The 22239-nt window shown below is 37.7% G+C and overlaps 1 protein-coding gene across 1 annotated transcript; it reads left to right on the forward strand.

Moving 5' to 3' along the window:
• Positions 1-1881: 1881 nt before the first annotated feature.
• Positions 1882-21777, forward strand: LOC129752400 (uncharacterized). Its single transcript, XM_055748187.1, has 7 exons — positions 1882-2032; positions 11436-11505; positions 15951-16124; positions 17246-18503; positions 18622-20373; positions 20434-20475; positions 20551-21777. The coding sequence occupies exons 1-7, from the start codon at positions 1882-1884 to the stop codon at positions 21775-21777; spliced, it is 4674 nt and encodes a 1557-aa protein (XP_055604162.1).
• The last annotated feature ends 462 nt before the right edge of the window (positions 21778-22239 follow it).

Consider the following 22239-nt stretch of genomic DNA (forward strand, 5'->3'; position numbering starts at 1 on the left):
AGGAGGTTCCGCCAGAGGTCGAGTCCGGGGAGGTTCGTGGACCGAGAGTGTTACTCTCGATGCCGTCACGAGCCACGCTGCGGTTAGCAAGCGTGAGCTCACGTACGAAGGCCGGGAGGAGTCTAAGGATCCGCAACCGGGCTGCGCAGGGATGGACAGGTCCAGCTGAAGTAACACCCCGAATTAATTGGGTGGTGCTGATAGCCGAGAGGGTTACTCTCGTGCTTTGGCTGTGCGTTGCGGTCAGCATACAGGAGCTGATCCAAGCACAGACGACCTCCAGCGTGGAGGATCGGCAGCGCAGAGGCCATGAGATGCTCCAGGTCGGCCAGAACGTGCCACTTGAGTTTAAGGCCGGGAAGTCAGGTTCCGAGAGGGCTACTCTCGATGCCGACATAAGCCGCACTGCGGTTAGCAGCATAATTTTATTTCCGACGGCCGGGAGAAGGACTCTCGGAATCTGCAACCGGGATTGGTCAGGTACTAATGCTCCAGATGGAGGATTAGCCCGCATCGGAGATAGGAGGAAGCTGTTTGCCAAAAGGGTTACTCTTGTGATGACGCGTGAGCTCATCCAAGCCCACAGTACGATTTTTCTGTGGCTTTGGAGAAGATGTTTTGCTGCCGAACGTTGTTGCCCTCCGGTTTTATGGAGCGCTCGATGCATTGGAGCAAAGGAGCGAAAAGCCATGAAGCTGCAAGTCGAGAGGATTATTTTCGTGCTTTGTAGCTGCGCTGCGGTCAGCATGCGCAAGCTTGTATTCGATGTTTGGAAGCTGTTCCTGGTGCTGTGGATGAGGTGGTTAAGGCGACGGCTAGTTGCCAGCGATTTCAGCCATTCCTTGATTTCCAAGGCATTACGGGCAAGTGCTCCCTCACGAAGAACTGCTAATTCTCGAAGCCATCGAAGCCAACAGCATGTTAGCTACAAGAAGTTGTTTTTCTGGGGTTACCAGAAAGCAACAGCCAAGAATTTCTTTTCGTTCGCATGCTGAGGTTATCAGCCACCAGAATCTACGAAAATTCGTCATCGATTCTGGTGCCAGTCAGCATACGTTGGGAGACAAGAGCAGCGAGGAATTCCCGGACAATGATGACCTAGATTCCGTCACCCCTGAACCGGCCCTGAGACGAAGTCAGCGAACAAGAGGGACTACCCAACGCTACGTGGCTAACGTAGCCGCTGTTGTTGATGAGGAGCTACCTCAGAACATCACTGAGCTGAAGCGCCGGGATGATTGGGATTCCTGGAAGGTCGCCATCGACGAGGAGATGACAGCCCTGATGGAGAACAAGCCTTGGGAAGCGGTTAGCTTGCCCCCGGGTCATAGGAAACCTATCCTGTCCAAGTGGGTGTTTACCGTGAAGGACGATGGTCGCTACAAGGCTCGATTGGTCGCGAAAGGATGTTCCCAATGACCAGGATTGGACTACTGGGAAACCTATGCGCCGGTAGTCAAGATGGAGAGCGTTCGGACCGTCTTGGCGTTGGTGAACGAATACGACATGGTCGTTCATCAAACGGACGTCAAAACTGCATTCCTGAATGGAAATTTAAAAGAGGTTATCTTCATGCAGTTGCCAAACGATGACGTGAGAAAATCGAAGGTCGTTCGATTGCAGAAAAGCCCGTACGGCTTGAAGCAAGCGGGTCGTGCTTGGAACCAGCGATTCGACGACGAGATAAGAAAGCTTGGTTTCTATCCGTTGAAGAGTGATTGCTGCGTTTACCGATCCTGCAAGCGAGGACTCACCCTCATCCTGAACGTGGATGACATCCTGATTGCCGGAAAAGACGTTTCAGAGGTTATCTGGATCAAGACCGAGCTTGGAAGGCTATTCCAGATGTAGGATCTCCTAGAAGTCAAGACTTTCTTGGGGATGAACATCAAGCGAGACTTTCCGAAGAGCGTAATCGAGATATCGCAACCAGGATACGTCGAGAAGGTTCTGCAACGATTCGGTATGGCCGATTGTAAACCCGTAAGCACACCGCTTGACACAAACGTTCGCTGGACGAAGCTGAACGATGGTGAGGTTATCACCGAACAACCATTCAAAGAATTGATCGGTTGTCTACAATATCTGGCGACATCTTCGAGACCAGATATCTGTGCTGCGGTTAGCGCACTAAGCAAGTACCAGGCCAGCCCGGCGGATAGGCACTGGCAAGGCCTGAAGCGTATTCTGCGATACCTTCGAGGTACGACCGATACGGCGTTGGTATTCCGCAGAAACACGAAATCGGAACCACTCATCGTTTATGCTGATGCAGATTTTGCCAACGACTCCGATGATCGAAGATCTGTATCAGGCTACGCTTACATGATATTCGGGAATCTAGTTTCGTGGTCAACGAAACGTCAGCAGACGGTCAGTCTGTCGTCGACCGAAGCTGAGATAGGAGTCCTTTGCCATGCGGTCAAGGAAGGTTTGTGGTTAACAAACTTCCTTGGTGAATTGGGTGCTCCTTTCACGTTAATGGAGGACAACATCCCTTGCATCCAGTATCTGGAAGAGGCGCGGACTCATCAGCGGATGAAGCATCTGTGAAGTATGCTTTCATCAAAGACATCATAAGAAGCGGTCAGCTATCTTTGCGACACATCTCCACTGAGGATCAGCCAGCTGATGCGTTCACGAAGGCGTTACCAAGGGCGAGGCACGCGAAGCTGTTAAGCATTTTCAATCTGCGAATTGAGGGGAGGTGTTGATACTTACGGTTTTCGATGCCGTTCCGTCGGCGAAACCAAAACTTTTTTTTTTTTCCGCATACTTTGAGTCAATTCGAAATTGAAACAATAGCGGTGATGATTGATGATGACAGCTGATGATGGTAAACACGGTACAAATGTTTACATCATCACACTGTGAAGCCAAACAACTCAACTTAGGTTTGTAGTAACACAAAAGTGTTGCCAAATATTCTGGGTAAGAATATCAAGTACTCATTGAGAAATGAGTACTTTCCCGGTTAGGGAATTTAAGAAGTGGAAAGTGACAATTAGCTATCGCTAATTAATATAGTTGTATTCTACTGACCTCACAGACGAAACATGAATAAAGATAACTCTATTCCACCACTGAAACCTGCGTTTTCAACATCATTAATAACCAAGTTTTTTTTAAAAAAAACGCGTATGTTTCTATAGAAAATCAATGTTAAAAACGATAAAATTCAGAAGAATTTGAATAATTTTATGAAAATTTTGCATAACCATATGATTAATTATATTTAAAAACTTCTAGCGGTTTCTGAACCGAGTAGTATGAGTAAAAATCGATATTACACACTGCACATGGTAAAGAACTTTCAAGAGATTTTTAAGAAATTGGAAAAACAAACACAAGTTGTATAGATGTTCCATTGAATTGATAAACTTTTCACGCTTTCAAAAGGAGGAATTTACATATTATACAAATTTTGAAAAGCTCGAACATTTTTTTATTTGATATTATTCTAATTAGAAACGCCTTCGAGAACTACAAAAGTCAATCATTTTTTTCGACGTGTTTCGATCACCGTTTTATTATACTTTAGGATTTTGTAGATTTTGTTTCACCGAACAATAACAACATAATTCTTAAGTAAAATAAATCATGTGTATGCATTTTTCAAAAAATTTTATTCAAATGAAATTTTAGGCATGAATGAGATGACTTATTGTATCGAAAACCTCCTCTCACTTTCAAAACGGGATGGGTCCATATAAAATCATTACTAAGTATGTGTACCATTCAAAACTGGATTATCTTATTTCTTTTATCAACAAAATTAATGGTAGAACGAAGTCTACCGGGTCAGCTAGTGTTTTATATGTTTCATACGACTTTTCTTCATTTTTGAATCCCTACAATTCCGTGTATTTTATATTAAACACTTTAATAAACGAAATAATTTCGCCATGGGTCCTCGGACCGTCACCAGTCAAAATGATTGGTGAAATTCACAGCCTCTCAACTCATACAATATAAATTGATAGTTTTTGTTTAAGTATGCTCACATGTGCATTTGTATATAAATCTTTAAAAAAAATATCATTAAAATTATAATTAAAAAAACAAAAAAAATATTAAAAAACCCAAGGAAAAAGTTTTCAAATATATGTTCAAATCAAAAATTTATTCTATTCGGCAAATTAAAAAATCGAACACTCGATTAAATTTCTTCATTTCATATTCAAACTTTTATTAGATTCTGGCAAAAAATGTTAAATTAAATTATTACGGACAACAGAATTTTTTTTCTACATCTGTGTAAGCTCTCTATTTTAATAAATTCTCATTATTGTCTTTTAAAAATACCTTTTATCCAAGTCCCATATAAGAATGAAAAAAAATGTAAAGTAGATACGTTTTTGTTGCTTTGACCATCCTTGTTTACCGGTGAACGCCCTTAAGATCAGTGTTATTTAATATCATCCGTAAAATATCGCTAACCAAAATCCACTCGCAATGATTGAAACAGCAAAGAACGCTCTGCTTCCAAATTTTATTGTTCAAACCCGGAAAAGTAAGTTAAGGAAAACTCCGGAAAAGACCAATCGTTTATCCCGGAGGCTATCGCTTTCCCAAGATCGCTCAGGCTAAAAAAGGAGCCAACAAAAAGATAAACACACCAAAATACACCGAGTGTGTCTGCCCGAAAATCCTTCCACAAAACATTGTAACAAGCTGCTGGCTTGGTGTGTTTGCCTTAAGCCTTTGCCGTATAAGTTTCGTTGTTGTTTTTCCTTTTGCTGCTGTACTTCCATGTCGTTTCTTCCTGGCCAAGTCGAGCTGAGCTGAGCAAAGTCAAGCCAAAGGATTCGCTTCCCAGGAAGAAGTTTTTCCTTTGCAAACGAAAATGTTTCAGCTTCTGATCTACGAATAGGAAAGAACACACGGCGTTTTACTGTGGTGGGTGGAGAATCAACAAACCAGAATCGTTCCCGAATGGTTACAATAAAAAACGAAAGCTTTAAATCGTAATATGATAATCCATTTGTATAATACAAACAGAAAGCCGAGAGAGAGTTTCTGGTCTCTTTCCTGGATTTCCGGAAGCTGAGTTGAGAGTTAGGAAGCTGGAACTTGGACCGAATGGATGCTTTAAGTCTTGACTATTTTGGCACAATGTAACAGACTACACCCCGGAAACTTACTCGCGAGAATGAGATGAAGTTGGAATTTAGTTTGTATTTTATTTTTAATTGGGTTATGTATATTCCATGTTAAGATTTACAAAAAAAGCTAAAATTTTTAAATAGTTTTTTTTTTTATATTATAGGATTTTGACGTAACTATTAAGCTTCAAATTCGAGCTTACAACATTGTTCAATTTTGATTGTAAATATGTATGCTGGTATAAGCAAATAATTTTAACTAGAATTTAGTTATTATTTGCTCACTGTTTCCGATGTCAGATGCCGGATGTTTGGTCCAAGATGCAAGCAACGATAAGACTGTAAGATAAAAAACAAGCTTATAAATACTCTTCCACCTTGTTGTTTCTTTACAACCACTAGGAATAAGTAACCGTTCGCAAGGATTCGGATTAGTTTTTGTAAAACTTGCTTAAGTTGATTTCTAAGCTTAAATTTTTCTCTTCCGGAGTTAGGAAGATCAAATATTTTAGAACAGACTTTATTTGCACAAGAATTGACATTTGGCAAGATTGGCTTTTAAATTATTAGCATTTTGTAAATAATAACCAAATTTATGTTAATAAATTTTAATTTTTAGTTTTTTTCTTAATTTTAAAGGATTTGATATTAAATATTGCAATAAAAAAGAGCAGACAAATTTGGTTTGCTATTCAGTTTGAGAAGACTGTCAACCATAATTTTATTTTAACAATTTTGATTGATTTCAGAAAAAAATCCAAAATATTGCCCCTTTTTTAATGCTAGAACAACAATAACAAAATTAAAACTGTTCAGAAATAAAAAAAATCTCGCAATTTTCCTTCTGCATCTATATGCATAACGCGAATAGAAAAAAACAGTGGTTAAGAAATAATGAATATCCTTATATATGAAAATGAATTTCTGTTTGTCTTTCTGTCTGTTTCCTATAGCTTCGGAAACTATTGAACCAATTTTAGTGGAACGTGGCATGTTGAGACTTTTGAGGCCGGAGAAGGTTCTTATTATGGTTTGAGACCCATGTCTGTTCCTAAAAATGGGGGGGGGGGGGGAGGAACTTCTGTAAATGATATTTGTTTCTATAACCCAAGAAATAATGAAGCAAATGGAACCAAATTTTGCATGGGAGTGAATTAGGGTACTAAACTGAGTCGAATTGGGGTCCTTTTTGAATTTTTCAAACCCTGGGGTCTCAAAAGCTTCGTTTCGGTCCAAAACTCATCCATGATTTTTTGCAGAATTTTTAAGTAACGTTTTTATGAGTAAATTTGAACTTTAAAGTTTGTATGGGAAAATTTAATATTTTGTACTGAAAAATCAACATCATTTTTGTTTCGTCTGTAGAACCGAGCCAGTTGATGTTTTTTGTGCCAATTTATAAATTCTTGAAAGGAAATTTTCCGCTGAACAACTTTTTCGAAGATCGTAACTTCGTATCTTATTAGACAAAAAAGTTATTAGCTGTTCAACAGGGACATGTCTTTTCGCATTGATTAACAATAAAATTAATTGACATCACTGCTGGAGTCACGCGAAGTATTGTTTGAAAAGTAGTCATGCAATACCTCGCTGGGCACTTTTATGTCTAATGAGATACGAAGTTACAATCTTCGACAAAGTTGTTTAGTGGAAAATTTCCTGTAGGAAATTTATAAATTGGCACAAAAAAACATCAGATGGCTCTATTCCACAGAAGAAACAAAAATGATGTTGATTTTTCGATACAAAATATTCAATTATCCCATACAAACCAAAAAGTTCAAATTTACTCATGTAAACGTTACTTAAAAATTCTACAAAAAATCATGGATGGGTTTTGGACCAATACAAAGCTTTGAGACCCCAGGGTTTGAGAAATTCAAAAATGACCCCAAATCAACTCAGTCTATTAAGGTACAAACTTTACAAAAAAGATTCTCTGATGGTTTGTAGGTCCTTCTTCTTTCCAGTGGAGGGATGAGAAAAGGGGAGGGGAACTCACATATAATTTTTGGTAACCTCATTATCGAGGAAAAGGAGCCAAATTTGGAAGGAATATTTCTATGCTGGTGTGGTAATCCTGTTTCCTCCCAATGTATGTGAGAAGAGTGTCCAATACAATGTTTGAATTATTTAGCAAAATTTCTTCAGTATAGTAATTGGAACCGAGAATTTGGGAACGAAAAATTGGAAACGAGAAATTGAAAACGAGAAAATGGGAACGAGAAATGTTTCTATGAATATGAGAGAACTCTCCTTCTTTCCAGTGGAGATAAAGAAAGGGGTTGAGGATCCCCAAACAATTTTGAGCATAGCTTGAGAACAAAATTGTACCAAATTTGGCATGGCGGGATATATGAAAGGCAAAAACGAAATATTTTCATGATGATTCTGGTATTTTCAGTGGGGAGAAAAGAAGGGGAGAGGAGAAGGGCTCTCATACAATTTTTTAACCAGCAAAGAAAACCAAATGTGGCATAGAAGTGCGAAAAAAGGATTCTGCACAAATGAACAGAAAACTTCAAAAACTTGTGTAAAATTTCAATTGTTCTCTTTTTAAGAATCCGTTTTAAATTTACGAAAACAATGCCATTTATTGGTTCATTAATTTTCAACGGGGCAATAGATGGCACTGTTTTTAGATAGCTCTTTGTAAAGTAACAATTTTTCAAAATGGCGCAATCGTATAAGCTCATAAATGTTCAAACCTGTGTGCTTCAAAAGATTATACAATTTCAAATTATTATCTCTGCTAAAGTTAAAGTCTTATTATATCGAACAGATATAATAAGACTATAACTTTAGCTGATAAAGATAGCGCCATCATATTTGTGTCTTCTGTTTTTCTTATTATTGTACAGCATTATTATATAAAATTATTCAGCATTTAGTCCTTCAAGCAAGTTCGAAAGAAATAGCGGACAAGTTACATGCTAAAATTCATCATTTACTAAATCATGAATGAATTTCGAAACTTCATCAGGAAATTTTATCGAAACTCATCAAGTGTCAGAGAAAAAGAAAAATTACTGTGACAATTAGTTTCATAACTGACAATATGTTGGTATTGGTTTTAAATTACACTGAATTCTTTTTTTAACATTTCTCTTCAATGTCCTTGTAGATATCTGGTGGTTCAACCAAAAATCAAAAAATTGATTCAAAATGGTCGTTGGGGGTTAACACAATTTTCAAGGCTTAGCTTGTTCATCTGTTCATCCGTGGTTTCCAAAGCCGTGCGAACTCCCCATTGAGGTTTTTGTACCAAGAAAAAAAATTCAGTTCAAGTTGTTCAAGAAATGAATGTACCGTTAAAACGTAAAATTACTCCATCCCAAAGGGTATTAAAAGATAAGTATTAAAAACGATGTCTGAAAATTGGTGTGCAGACCTGTCCGGAGGTCTGCAACCCGGAAGCAACACCGGTGAGCAACCCGATCTCGAACTGCCGAGGAAACTGTGCGCTACTCGGCTAGTACGCTTGCTGGCCGACTGACTGACCGACTGACTCGCTGCACGCTTGTGACGAATGACGCGGTATCGGGTTAATCCATTCACACATCCCCCTCCTATCCCAAACAAAATGATTTAATATAATTAAAAAGAAACTGTTTTGAAATCGTTTTTTTTTTTATTAATTAAAAAAAATGCAAATCGACAATAAGTTTGTTTTTGTTTTAGAAAACTCGTCTACTTGGCATTTGCCAGGATGCATAGATGGACTGATGTGAAGTAGGTACAAACAACTTGCGCTACAATTCATGGCCGATGCTTTCATATCTCATTTCCACCTCTCTTTCAATTTCCGTTGAACGAAATCATCCTAAAAACTTCGATGATCTCTATTTGTACATCGACTAGCTAAGCGACAATTATTCAAAAAATTGCGAACTATGAAAAAACTCAAATAGATATTTTATAACACTATGCAAGCAAGTTGGGTTGTAGTGGTTTCAAACTTAGTCACACGTTTGTTTCTATATTGCATTTTTTTTGTTTGCGTTCCACAGATTTGATACACGGTTAACATATAATCTATAAAATGGTATTATAAATCAACCATTACTCATTTGAAATCTGAGTTTAATCGAGAAAACCTATTTTCCATATTTCTTTTATTCATTTTCTCGTTTTAACTGCATATCACGAAACTTTAAAATTTTATTGCGGGCAGTTAGAATGAAGATGATAGATCTAAGTTTAACGTGAATTTTAGCTATTGTCGCTGAATCCTAAAACCGGAGTTTTTGTTTGAATCAGCACCGGCGACATTCATTGACGATATATCATGTTGACCAGACGTCTAACAAACATCTTCCAAGTATCGGTACCGGACAACAGCAAGGGCTGTCGACTGCCAAAGTGTTTGTTGAATTGATATAATTTTTTTTTACCATTTCTGGTTGGCAAGATTGTAAACTACCAGCGTTAAAGCTTCAGTTATCAACTGCATCAAAATATTATTAAATCGCGATATACAAAAACTTTCGATAAAAACTGCCGGGGAAAACCCCGTGTGATGAATTTCTAATTGGCTAATTGAGATATCTAACGAACTAATTGTGTATTTCGATCCAAATTCATGAGGATAAGCTCAAAGCTCACGCACAAAACATGGTTTATTTTGTATTGTACTTTTGTATATTGTAAGTACTCATCTTGTATTTTTTTTCTCAAACTTTCCTACAACCCGCTTGGTTCAAATCGGTAAAATTACGAAATAACCTTTCGGCGCTTTAAAAAACTATAACTGTTCCCTCAAGATGCTATCGAGGTTTGCTATTCACCCTTAAAACTCGAAATACACTTTTTCATTTTTTTTCAATTGTCAACTCAACGCGCTAGAAATTTCAAACTATTTGTTCAGGCTGTTTTCTAGACTTTCTCATTGTTTTCTATTATCTCATGCTGTCTCCTCAATCAACTTGATTATTAATTTAATGAGATACCGAAACCGTCCTCTCAACATACTTTTCGTTTCCAGGAGCAGTTATTACTTAGTTGAAATCCTATCGAGCTGCTCTCTCGAAACGTTCCATAGTTCTTATATCAAACTGTTTAGTTCAAATTTATTCCTTGAATGGGAAAACTGTTCTTTAAATTGTGTTTTGTCAATTCAAAACTCTCCTGTAAGCTCGCATGAAATCAATTCATCAATTTATACGAGCTATCACCACATCATCGGACACGCTTTATTGTTCATTCTTATTATAAGCAATCTTCAATCTGTCCTCTTGATTCCCTTTCTTTCTTCTTTCAAGTTGTCCCCTCGACACGCTCATAGGTGCATCATTTCTCAAGCTGTTCTCCGAACTCGCTAGATTTTCAAATTAATTTCAAAAAGTCAACACGATTTTTTTCAAATTGAAAGTAGTCCTCTCGACTCGCTTTAAATTTCATTCTTATTTCAAGCTGTCATCTTAACCGACCTTCTAATTTCAAGCTGTTCTCTCAATTCGCTTGAAATTTCTATTGATGCTTTCAGGCTGTCCTCTCAACTCGCCATTCAATTTCAAGCTGTCCTCTCAACTTGCTCTAATTTCTATCAATACGTTTAGGCTGTCCTCTCAACTCGCCTGACAATTTCAAGCTGTCCTCTCAGCTCGCTTGAAATTTATATCGATACGTTTAGGCTGTCCTCTCAACTCGCCTGTCAATTTCAAGCTGTCCTCTCAACTCGCTTGAAATTTCTATCGGTACTCTCAGGCTGTCCTCTCAACTCGCCTGTCAATTTCAAGCTGTCCTCTCAACTCGCTTGAAATTGCTATCGGTACTTTCAGGCTGTCCTCTCAACTCGCCTTTCAACTTCAAGCTGTCCTCTCAACTCGCTTTAAATTGCTATCGATACGTTTAGGCTGTCCTCTCAACTCGCCTTCCAATTTCAAGCTGTCCTCTCAACTCGCTTGAAATTTCTATCGATATGTTCAGGCTGTCCTCTCAACTCGCCTTCCAATTTCAAGCTGTCCTCTCAACCCGCTTGAAATTGTGAACATGATCAAGCTGTCCTCACGACTTGCTTGAAATTTAATTTTGATTTCATGTTGTCTTCTCAACGAAACTTCAATACTTAATTCACCAATTCCAATTTCGGTATTATTTCACAACCCGCCGGTAACTACATTTCACTTAATGAGTATTCGAATTACTCATTTTATCACGGTAATTAACAAACTGATTGATTTTCAATCAAGTTTGATGAAAATAAACTCAGCGTGAATCGATGACCACGTTTGTTTACTTTTTCGGTTCGGTATTTTTTTCGGTTTTTATAATTTCTTGTTTTTATGCAATGTGACAAGAAATTACCTGTAACGGTCGCCAAATGTGCAGACCTGTCCGGAGGTCTGCAACCCGGAAGCAACACCGGTGAGCAACCCGATCTCGAACTGCCGAGGAAACTGTGCGCTACTCGGCTAGTACGCTTGCTGGCCGACTGACTGACCGACTGACTCGCTGCACGCTTGTGACGAATGACGCGGTATCGGGTTAATCCATTCACACAATTGGATCGCCTTCGGCGGTATTTATAAAACTAAGGCACTGCATTCTTCGACACTCTTACACTTTCACGAATATAAACTTTTTTTCGATTGTAAATTTCTATTTACAATTTAATAGGGTAGAAGCACTAGTTATTGAACAGGGACCAGTTGTTCAACATTAGTAAAACACTAACCAATTAAAACAACAAAATACAGTAATGAAAAATTGAAGAATTTCGGACTCTTAAAGCCACAATCCCATTATATAAAAGACAAATAAACATCTTAGATAATAATATGAATGTTTTCAATCAAGTTTTTTTGAATGATTTCTGGAAGAGTGGCAGTCTTTATTATTCCTATATTCTTAAAATTAAACAAATTAAAGTGTCCAATCATTGGATCACAGAAAACGCCAATGTTTCAATTATTGAACGTTCAATCTTGCAATACTCGTTTCGTAAAGAAATGCATGCACCAGTTATTGAACAAACATTGGTTGGTGTTTGGAAATATAAACAAACTGTTTCTTGGTTGCCAGCTAAACCAAAATCGCCCCTGCAAAGCATACTATCAAGCGAAATACTCCTTAATATATACCATGATTTTCAATGATTACGTGTTCAATAATTAGAACATTGCCTGTTCAATATTTGAGTCATTGTGTTCAATCATTGGGACAAAAGTAATTTTGAATTAAAAGGAATTAATTGATTCTACTTAGAATCAACAAATTTGCTGAAATGCCAACTCAGATTAAAATTAAATAAGATTTCCGCGGCGGTCAAAATAAGATAACACAATTAAAAGGCTTAAATGATAATTTCAAAACATTGCTGAGAAACATGCTTAAGCTACACTATCAAAATTTTATTTGAAAAACTTTTCGTTATTGTCTATTGGCCACAAATACGTTGAATCCCAAAGATGATGTACAATATATAGTGTTTTTACCCTAAATCTTTTTAAATGAACCTCAAATTTTGATACACATAAACACTGCATCGTCTTTAAAATGGTTTTTTTTAGAAATGTATCAAACGTAAATCATCATTAACTTATAACTTATATAATAATAAAAATTGTTAAATATTCATTCAAATACTATGCTACTATGGAATATTTTCCAAGAAACCAAATTGAGCCTCAATTTTATTTCATATTTCTTGTTCTTTCAACGCTCAACTAAACATTCAAAAGGGTTTGGATTGATTACATAGGTCCATAAACTCACATTTTTTTAAATGAGAATAAAAAAGCAAATTTTGTTAATTTTGCTGCCCTCAAATTGAAGAAATAGGCCAACATAATTAAGTAATGTTATGCACTTTTCTTACATTATTTTTAAATATTACAATAAAAAAATACGTAGTTTCTCATAAATTTTCTTCAAGACCGCAAGTAATTTTGACTTCTTCGAAAAAAATACTTTCTATTTGTTCTATTAAATTTTCAACAAATTTTTGAACAACTGTTAATTTAATTAAATTTCAGATATTTTAAAACATCAATTCATTTTGCAGACTTCAGAGAATTTGTTGAATGAAATAAAACTTCTTTTTATAAATTTATCAATAATTTCAGAAATACTTGCCTTTCGAAATTTAAGGAAAAACTGTAGAATTGAAGCTTTTAAGATTATTCAACATCATCATCATATAACTACATAATCGAAAAACAATAAACAAATTCAAAATTAACTGTTTATCCATGTATATTTGTTATTTAACCAGTAAACAATGTTTTATTTCACTCACAATTGATTTATTTTTTTTTTTTTAATTTATAAACTACATTTCACCAAAATGAGAGGTGCTAGATCAAATCTGACAAAAGATTCGAGCTCAGGACGCCAACATCTACCAAATCAATTGTAAAAATTTAAGAATCAAAATGGTGCCTCACTACAGAGTAATCAATTAAGTTGCATAAATTAGTTTTAATAACGGCAAGATGATTTTAAAGAAAAAATTCATTCTAAAATGTCAAATCGTATCGCTACATCTTTATATCAAATTTGAATTTATTAAGAGTTCAGTCATCACAAGTAATAAGAAAAAGTTAGAAAAAACGAATAAATATTGAAAGTAAGCGAGTAGAATTTTATTAGAAGCATTTTCATCATATGTCAATAATAAGTTCCTCATGGAAAAATCATATTTAAAAAAAAATTCGAATAAACGTACTAAATTTAACTGTTGATTTTTTTTAAATTTTCAAATGATTTTACCGACTGTTATAGTATAACTAATAAATTTTTCCTTAATATTTTCAGTAAGTTTGCCTTTGTTTTCCAACTCTGAAATTTTGTGTTCTGAAATCATAGACTTCTTCTGAATCAATAATTCATAATTTGTGATAAGAAAAACTTGGTTTCTTATTTTTGTACTTTGTCAGTTATGATGAACTGAACATGTTGATTTTTTTAGTTAATAGATTTTAGAGCCTTTTAATAATCGTACGAATTTGAACATCAAAAAAATATTATCTCTGACTTTGATCCCTGGCACTTTTGAAATCAAATGTATTATTTTTTTCTTTTAATCATACTATATTCAATCATCATCCATGTGTATTGAATAAATTCAAAACGTGATTAAATATAATTTTTAATTTAAAATATTGAAAAATAGTTTTAATTCAACTCTTCCATTGAAAAAGAAGAAAGGAAATGTAGGTTGATTAATAGTAAACAATTAAAATCATTTTCTGAAAAAAAAAAAAAGTTCATCATGATCAATTAAATTTTCTTTTCAAAAATGGATTTGATTTTTTTTTAAAATCTTGTTCAATTTTATGTATTCTTTTCATGTACTCTTATTCTTATGTCCAAAGTTTTAAATTATGTTCTTTTTTTAAATTTAATTCTTTTTATGGTGTGTCGCATATACTGGCAAAAAATTTCTAGTTCCGAATAGGGATCATCAGTTCAATTATTTAGCAATAACTTATCGGAAATAACATTGTTTTAAAACTTTGTTTCTGATTTATTTTGAATCGGATTAGTAAAAATTACCATTTTGGAGGCCTCCTCCCCCCCTCTTCCACTTCCTATATCATTAAAATATAAGCACGTAGAGAAAAATAGCTTCAACATAAATTTGTTGCACTTGAATAAAGCTTCAATGTGATTTTTTTTTTTTTTAAATGCACTCTTGCACGTTTTTGCAATATACGCTCGTGAAGTTGATAAAAATTAAACGTCAAGTTGCAATTAATTAGTTAGGGAACGTCGTAGAGCAGGGGTGAGCAACCTTTTGAAGCAACGGGCCACTTTTAATTCTAAATTATTTCGACGGGCCGCAATAGAAATACAATTAAGGTTAATAATAAATTTCAGAGCTTTACATAACTTTTATATTGAAAAATTCTAGAAAAAAACAAAATTTAACAAGAATAAATAAAACGAGTTCATGTACTTGCATAAACATTTTTTTTAAATATAAGGTGATTGAACCGGACGAAATTGAATGCGTTCATCACTAAATCTTGATGATTTTTCAATAATTTCAATGTTTTAATTGATTTGAAAAATTTAACGAATATTCTTTTTTTACATAAAGGAAACATTGTTTGCTTCCATTTTTATTAGAAAAGAAAATTTTAGAAAGTCTCTCTATGGTTCGTAAAAAAAATTAACCGTTTCTCAGAAAAAAAACCCTTTTTTGTTCGACCCGATGCGATGGCATTTTTCGTCATCTTTTCCATTTAAAAGTTTCATGGAACTCAACCATAACGATTTTTTGTGTGCCCATTTTCGAAAAGTTTTTCACAATTTAATTAAATTTTGTCGTGAAGCTTCCTTTTTTCCTTTTAACAGTGTTTTTATTTATTTGAACTTCCGTATAAAATCATTGCATTGACATGGTGAGCGTGGTTTCAAATTCATGAAATACTCATAATTTCACAGATTTTCAACAAAGTTTGTCAATGTTACAGTTTGCGTTTTTGATTTCATATTTTTTTTCTAAAGATTTCATAAATTTCTTAATTTAATTTATATACCTGTGTGTGGGATACACTTTCTAAGGCTGAATCATGAAAATTTTGAAGAAAAATGACTCAATTTAACCAATTTAACTGATCAATGTTTGGCATGATTTGCCCATGAAATTTCTGAAAATAGCATAACACAATTGAACGAATTTCTATTTTTCCGAGGTGCAAGGAATCTCAGAACTGATTTCGACTTATTCGAGGGCGCTGAGTCCAAATATTGAATATTTTTTTGTCAGCTCTAGTTTTCGAGATAACTTTGAAAATAGTTAAAAAAAATTAGATCATTAATTTTGTGTGGTACACGATCGAACAATAAGAGATTCACTGTGTTATCTTATAATTGTATACGATATCTCGCACACAGGCGAACACCAGTACTCTGGTGTACAGGCTATCACCAGCACCTCCGTTCGTCGTGCATCAGCCGTCTAACTGGCAAGTCCTTTGTACCTCGTGTAGTGTACCCTCGTAGCTCGGGTGATTTCCCGCCGGTGTTCGAGATCACACATTTGGCGACCGTGACAGGACAGGACACCCGGTATGTTTGAAAAATCTAGCCTACCATAGTATTAGAGAATATTTAGGGGAAATCACCCGGGCACGAGGAGAATTCAAAATTGTTCCACGGGCAGCCATTTTGTTTTAGCCGAGATCGAACCTGTGAAAACTAGCAAGAGCGCGCTGAGAGTCCGCTCATACTATAACGGCGATAGAAAGAGAGCGTGTTGGGAGTCCGCTTCTAACAAACATAATAAAAGCGAGTTGAGAGTCCGCTTATGTATTGTTATAGAATAGCGCGCTGGGAGTCCGCTTCAAATTCAAAAGTAAAGCGAGTTGGGAGGCCGCTTATGAAATGTACAAATCGACTAGCGCGCTGGGAGTCCGCATCATAGTCTAAAGTAAAGCGAGTTGGGAGTCCGCTTATGAAATGTACAAATCGACTAGCGCGCTGGGAGTCCGCATCATAGTCTAAAGTAAAGCGAGTTGGGAGTCCGCTTATGAAATGTACAAATCGACTAGCGTGCTGGGAGTCCGCATCATAGTCTAAAGTAAAGCGGAAGTCCGCTTACACAATGTACGAATCGAAAAGCACGCTGGTAGTCAATAGTAAAGCGAGTTGGAAGTCTGCTTGCAAAAAAAAAAAAAAGAGAATGACGTGCTGAGAGTCCGTCTTGGGAAAAAGTTGTCGAGAATCCACTCAGAAAAGCGAGCACGCCGATAGTCAATTAGGAGGAACGAGAGGAGCGAAAGCAACAGTAAAAGAGAAACAGAGTGAGGTTGGCCGAATGAAGAGGAAGAGAGAGATTGATTTCTCCAACATGATGAGAGAACGAAAGGAAATGAGAATCAACCTTTGAAGAAAACCAACACATTTAAAAAATAATGTAGGAAGGAACGGTAGTAGTTGTGTGTATCGGCGAGAGTATTAGCTACAAATTTTCAGGCAGCAGAAATTTGAAAACGCGTGGGAAGCCATTTTGCTAAGGGAAAAGCATTCGAAGTTTATAAGGCGTAATTCGAAAACAATCAAGGTGTTATTAACAATAATAAGACGTTGTGTCTTCTGGTGAGTAAGCGTCCAAGTTTATATCAAGTATTTATATGATTTATTGTGAATTAGCGCGTGGCATAAATATAATATGAAATGTCCACTTTTAGAGCACTAGAAAGCAGCATAATGGCAGGAAAGTATGTGCGTGCCCCATCATCAGGAGATGATGCTAGAGATAACAAAATGAATTCTCTATCGAACGAAGAAGAGTCCGCAGGAAATCACCTGGAGTGCAGCGGGAGATACGTCCGTGCACCTGTGATATCAGAATCAGAAGAACAGGCCGCAAACATGTACGCTCATTATTATAATGAAGCCGAAGAAGACGTCCACACGCAATTACAAGACAAAATCCGTGAGCTTGAAGAAGTTATTCAACAAATGCAAAATACCAACAGATGCCTCGAAAATAATGAACCGATTCCAGACTCTTCTTCAAAATCCACAACATCGGGCGAAGGCAGTATCAGATGCGATATAAAACCCTATCCCAAAAACGTCCCAGCTAGTAAGATGTGGGAAGCATGGACGAAGTTCATTGAGGACTTTCAACTGTCAGTTACCCTGCTTAACGCCCACGATCCCAAGCGCCGAATAGACTTACTGATGTTGTACATGGGAGACGACCTGAAGGGAGTTGTACGAGCCGCGAAACTTAAACCCACAGTAGAAAACGGTGAGTGCTATGAAACATTCGTACGGAATATCGATCAATATTTGAAATCGATGACGGATCCAGCAGCGGAGCATGAGGCATTCTCTTGCATGCAGCAGGAAGAAGGGGAATCTGCGATTGGGTTCCATGCAAGATTGTCGGAGGAAGTCAGGTTGTGTGGCTATAGCGAACCGGATCAGGATGTGTTCGTACGAGCGCAGCTAATGCGAGGCTTGCGTAACCAAGAAGTAAAACAACAAGCTCGTATTTATGGGTTAAAAACGAATGAAATAGTTGTATCAGCAACCCGCGCCGAAGCATTTCACACCGAAGTTAAAACTCGAGTTGCCGAGTGCAGTGCTATGGCTATACGCAGTTATTCAACTCGTGATAGCAGGTCCCGAAACAAACGTAGATCAGATTCAGCAAAGGAGTTTGCGTCACACACCAAGAGGTACAGGTACACCGATAATCGCAGCTATGGTAGAGGCAGAAGCAGTTCCGATAATTCTTCAGTCAGTCGCAGATACAGATGCACCAGGTGCTTCGAAGACCGTTCTACACACGATAACGGAATTTGTCCGAAATTGGAAAAACGTTGTTACAACTGCAACAGAGAAGGACACATAGCTAGAGCATGCAGATTGAATAGAGTGAATGAACTGAGACACGATCGAAGTCCTAAGAGAGAAAACGATGAGCATGAACAGGTAATAAATTGAGTAGTTTTATCGTACTATCATTAAATAAATGAAATAAAATCTTTCTCATTACATTGCGAGATATTAAAAAAAACATATTCCCTTTTTTTTCTCATTGTCGGAAAAGCAAATCAATTCCCTATCCTTATGCGATGTTTTGGTAGATTGCCGCATTGGATCTTCCACCCCGATAAAGTTCCTTATCGATTCTGGAGCCGACGTCAATGTAATCGGAGGCAACGATTGGAGCAAGCTTGAGCAGGAGATATGTGCTGGACAAGCTCACGTGATTTCTAAAAGTTCACACACTAATCGTAACCTTCAGGCGTATGCCACTAGGCGACCTATGAATATTGAGTGTATTCTTGAAGCTACCGTTGAGACTGTTAAATCTCGGAAATCGATCATGACTGCCGAATTTATTGTAGTCAAAGAGGGAAGACAATCGCTGTTAGGTAGGGCTACTGCAAGCGACATGGGTTTGTTAAGGGTAGGAGTCGAAATAAATAGCTGCACAGAAACAAAAATCTTCCCGAAAATGCCCGGAGTGCGCGTTAATTTCAGCATAGATACCTCAATCCCGCCAGTTAAAAATGCTTACTGCAATATACCAGCAGCATATCGTCAGGCAGCTCGCTTAAGGCTCGAGCAAATGGAAGCCAGTGGTATAATTGAAAAAATAACGCATGCACCTCGTTGGATAAGTGGTATGAGTGCAGTACCTAAGGGGAAAGATGATTTCCGTTTAGTGGTTAACATGAGGGCTCCCAATAGAGCTATTAAACGGGAGTACTTCCGACTGCCACTGGTCGACGAGATGAGAGTGAAGCTACACGGGGCTAGGTATTTCACCAAATTGGATCTATCAAATGCCTATTATCACTTGGAGTTAGGTCTTGAGTCTCGCGATTTAACTACTTTTTTAGCTGATAACGGGATGTACAGATTCACTCGACTTATGTTCGGGGTGAACTGTGCTCCCGAGATATTCCAGCGGGAAATGTGCCGGATACTGGAACACATAGAGAACAAAATAGTCTACATAGACGATGTCCTCATTTACGCTACGACGCTTAAGGTGCTACGAGAAACGGTTAGCCTTGTCTTGCAGATATTTAAATCGAACAACCTGACACTAAATACTGCCAAATGCGAATTCGATCGAACCGAAATAGCATTTTTGGGTCATCATCTCGATAAAAACGGTTTCAATATTGAAATCTCAAAAATAAAAGATATTGAAAAATTTGAGAGTCCATCAAACGCATCAGAGCTCAGGAGCTTTCTTGGGCTAGCGTCGTTCATAAGTCCACACATAAGAAACTTTGCTGACTTGACCGCACCACTATGGGCTGCAACCGCGAACAATGCTTGGAGATGGGGAGAGGAGCAACAAACAGCTTTTAATCTCGTGAAAAATCAAATCATCCACTGTACGACCTCCCTTGGATTCTTTTCTGAAACGGATAAAACTATACTGTACACGGACGCTTCACCTCATGCTTTGGGAGCGGTGCTAGTGCAGGAAAATTCAGATAAGATTCCCCGTATCATAAGCTTTGCATCCAAAGCGTTAACGGAGACGGAAAGAAAGTACCCCCAGAACCAGCGGGAAGCTCTGGGAGCAGTATGGGCAGTGGAACGGGTTTCTTATTTCCTCACCGGCCGACCCTTCACTTTACGAACTGATGCCCAGGGTATGGCATTCATCATTAGTAGACCTCGTGAAGAATCCAAAAGAGCACTAACAAGGGCTGATGGTTGGTCCCTACGCCTAAGTCCCTATATTTATGAAGTTGAATATATAAAAGGTCTGGATAACATTGCCGACCCTTCATCGCGCCTATATCGTGGGGAAGACGAAGCATTCAACGAAGACGTAAGTCCTTGGGAAATCTGCCACTTACAGACCAACTTCTATGAATTCTTAACGAGGCAGGAAATTCAGGATTGCACCAAGAATGACGAAATTCTGCAACAGGTATGTGGAAACTCGAAAATAAAGCTTTCCTTTAGGAAAAGTTTTTGTTTTAACACTTGTTGATCACTTTTACAGGTTATCTGTTCGCTCGAATCAGGCAAATGGCCCGCTAATATATCCAGATACAAAACGGTGGCGAACGATCTGCATGTAGTTGAAGATATTTTGGTGAAGAACGGCTGTGCTGTTATACCAATGGAACTTCGAGAAAAAGTCCTAAACATAGCCCACCTGGGGCACCCACTAGAAGCTAAGCTCAAGAGCATTCTTCGCAAAAGGGTCTGGTGGCCGGGAATGGCAAAGGATGCCGAACAGTGGGTTAAATCATGTGCCTCTTGTGCTATAAACGGCAAGCCAGAAAAGCCCACACCTATGCAGCGAATATTTGCCCCTAGAATGGTATGGGACACGTTAGCAATCGACTTCAACGGCCCATATCACAAACTCGGCGGAATCTTAATCCTTGTGGTGATAGATTTACGGTCAAGATATGCGATAGCTTCGCCTGTGAAATCGACAAGATTTGAATACACAAAAGCGGTGTTAGATAGTATCTTTCGGAGAGAAGGTTTTCCTAAAGCTATTAAAAGTGATAATGGGCCACCTTTCAATGGAGAGGAATTCAAAGAATATTGTAACAAACGCGGTATAAAAACGATATTCTCAACGCCTTTCTATCCCCAGCAAAATGGGCTGGTGGAGTCCTTCATGAAAGTGGTAAATAAAGCTATCTCCACTGCATTATATTCTAACACAGACTATCGATGCGAACTACAGGCAGCGGTAGACGCGTATAACGCCGCGGACCACTCTACCACAAAGATGTCCCCTGAAGAAGTTCTCATGGGCCGTAGAGTTCAACGAGGGTTGCCGATCCTTAATGATGATCACATTCCAGATACAGTGCATACAAATGAAACCTTGGACAGGCACGACCGTGATAATAAAATCCGCTCAAAACACCGAGAAGACCAGCGACGTGGTGCAAGGCCATGCCGAGTCAAAGAAGGTGACACTGTAGTTGTTGAGCGGCAATCCAAAAGCAAAGGACAAACTAGGTTCCATCCGAAACGTTTCGCAGTTGATTCGGTAGATAACGGAAATTTGATCCTGATTGACTCCGATGGGCATAAACTCCAGCGTCACGTTTCGCAGACAAAAAAAGTATATCCATGGAGAGTCCAAGCCGAAGCACTTGGCAATTCGCAGAGCAACGAGAACTTCAATGGTGCTGTTGAAAATAATGAACGTCCTACTAGGGAGAAACGAACTCCAGCATATCTAGCTGAATATATGCACTAGTTGTAGTTTCCGCTAAAAAAAAAAGAAAGTTTTAATCAACTATTTTTTGGAATAAATCAAAATTAGTTAGGATAACCAAACAGTTCAGTTTTGTTTTTGTTTTGTTTACAATTTTGATTTTGACAAGCCTCCTGAGATTGGTACTCACGAAAATTTCAAACCACCTATGTTAGTACAAAAAAAAACCCCAGACCACAGGTTATGTGAACAGATGAACTTTAATAGGAATCCATTACAGTGGGCGCAACACTGAATTTATTTACAGTATACTTTAAGCTATATTAATTGGAGAAGCTAGTGTAGAAAAGTTTTTTTTTCTTTAAACATTTTTTTTTAGGGAAGAAGGAAGATGTGTGGTACACGATCGAACAATAAGAGATTCACTGTGTTATCTTATAATTGTATACGATATCTCGCACACAGGCGAACACCAGTACTCTGGTGTACAGGCTATCACCAGCA

This window comes from Uranotaenia lowii, chromosome 3 (genome assembly GCF_029784155.1).
Source record: "Uranotaenia lowii strain MFRU-FL chromosome 3, ASM2978415v1, whole genome shotgun sequence".
NCBI lineage: Eukaryota > Metazoa > Arthropoda > Insecta > Diptera > Culicidae > Uranotaenia > Uranotaenia lowii.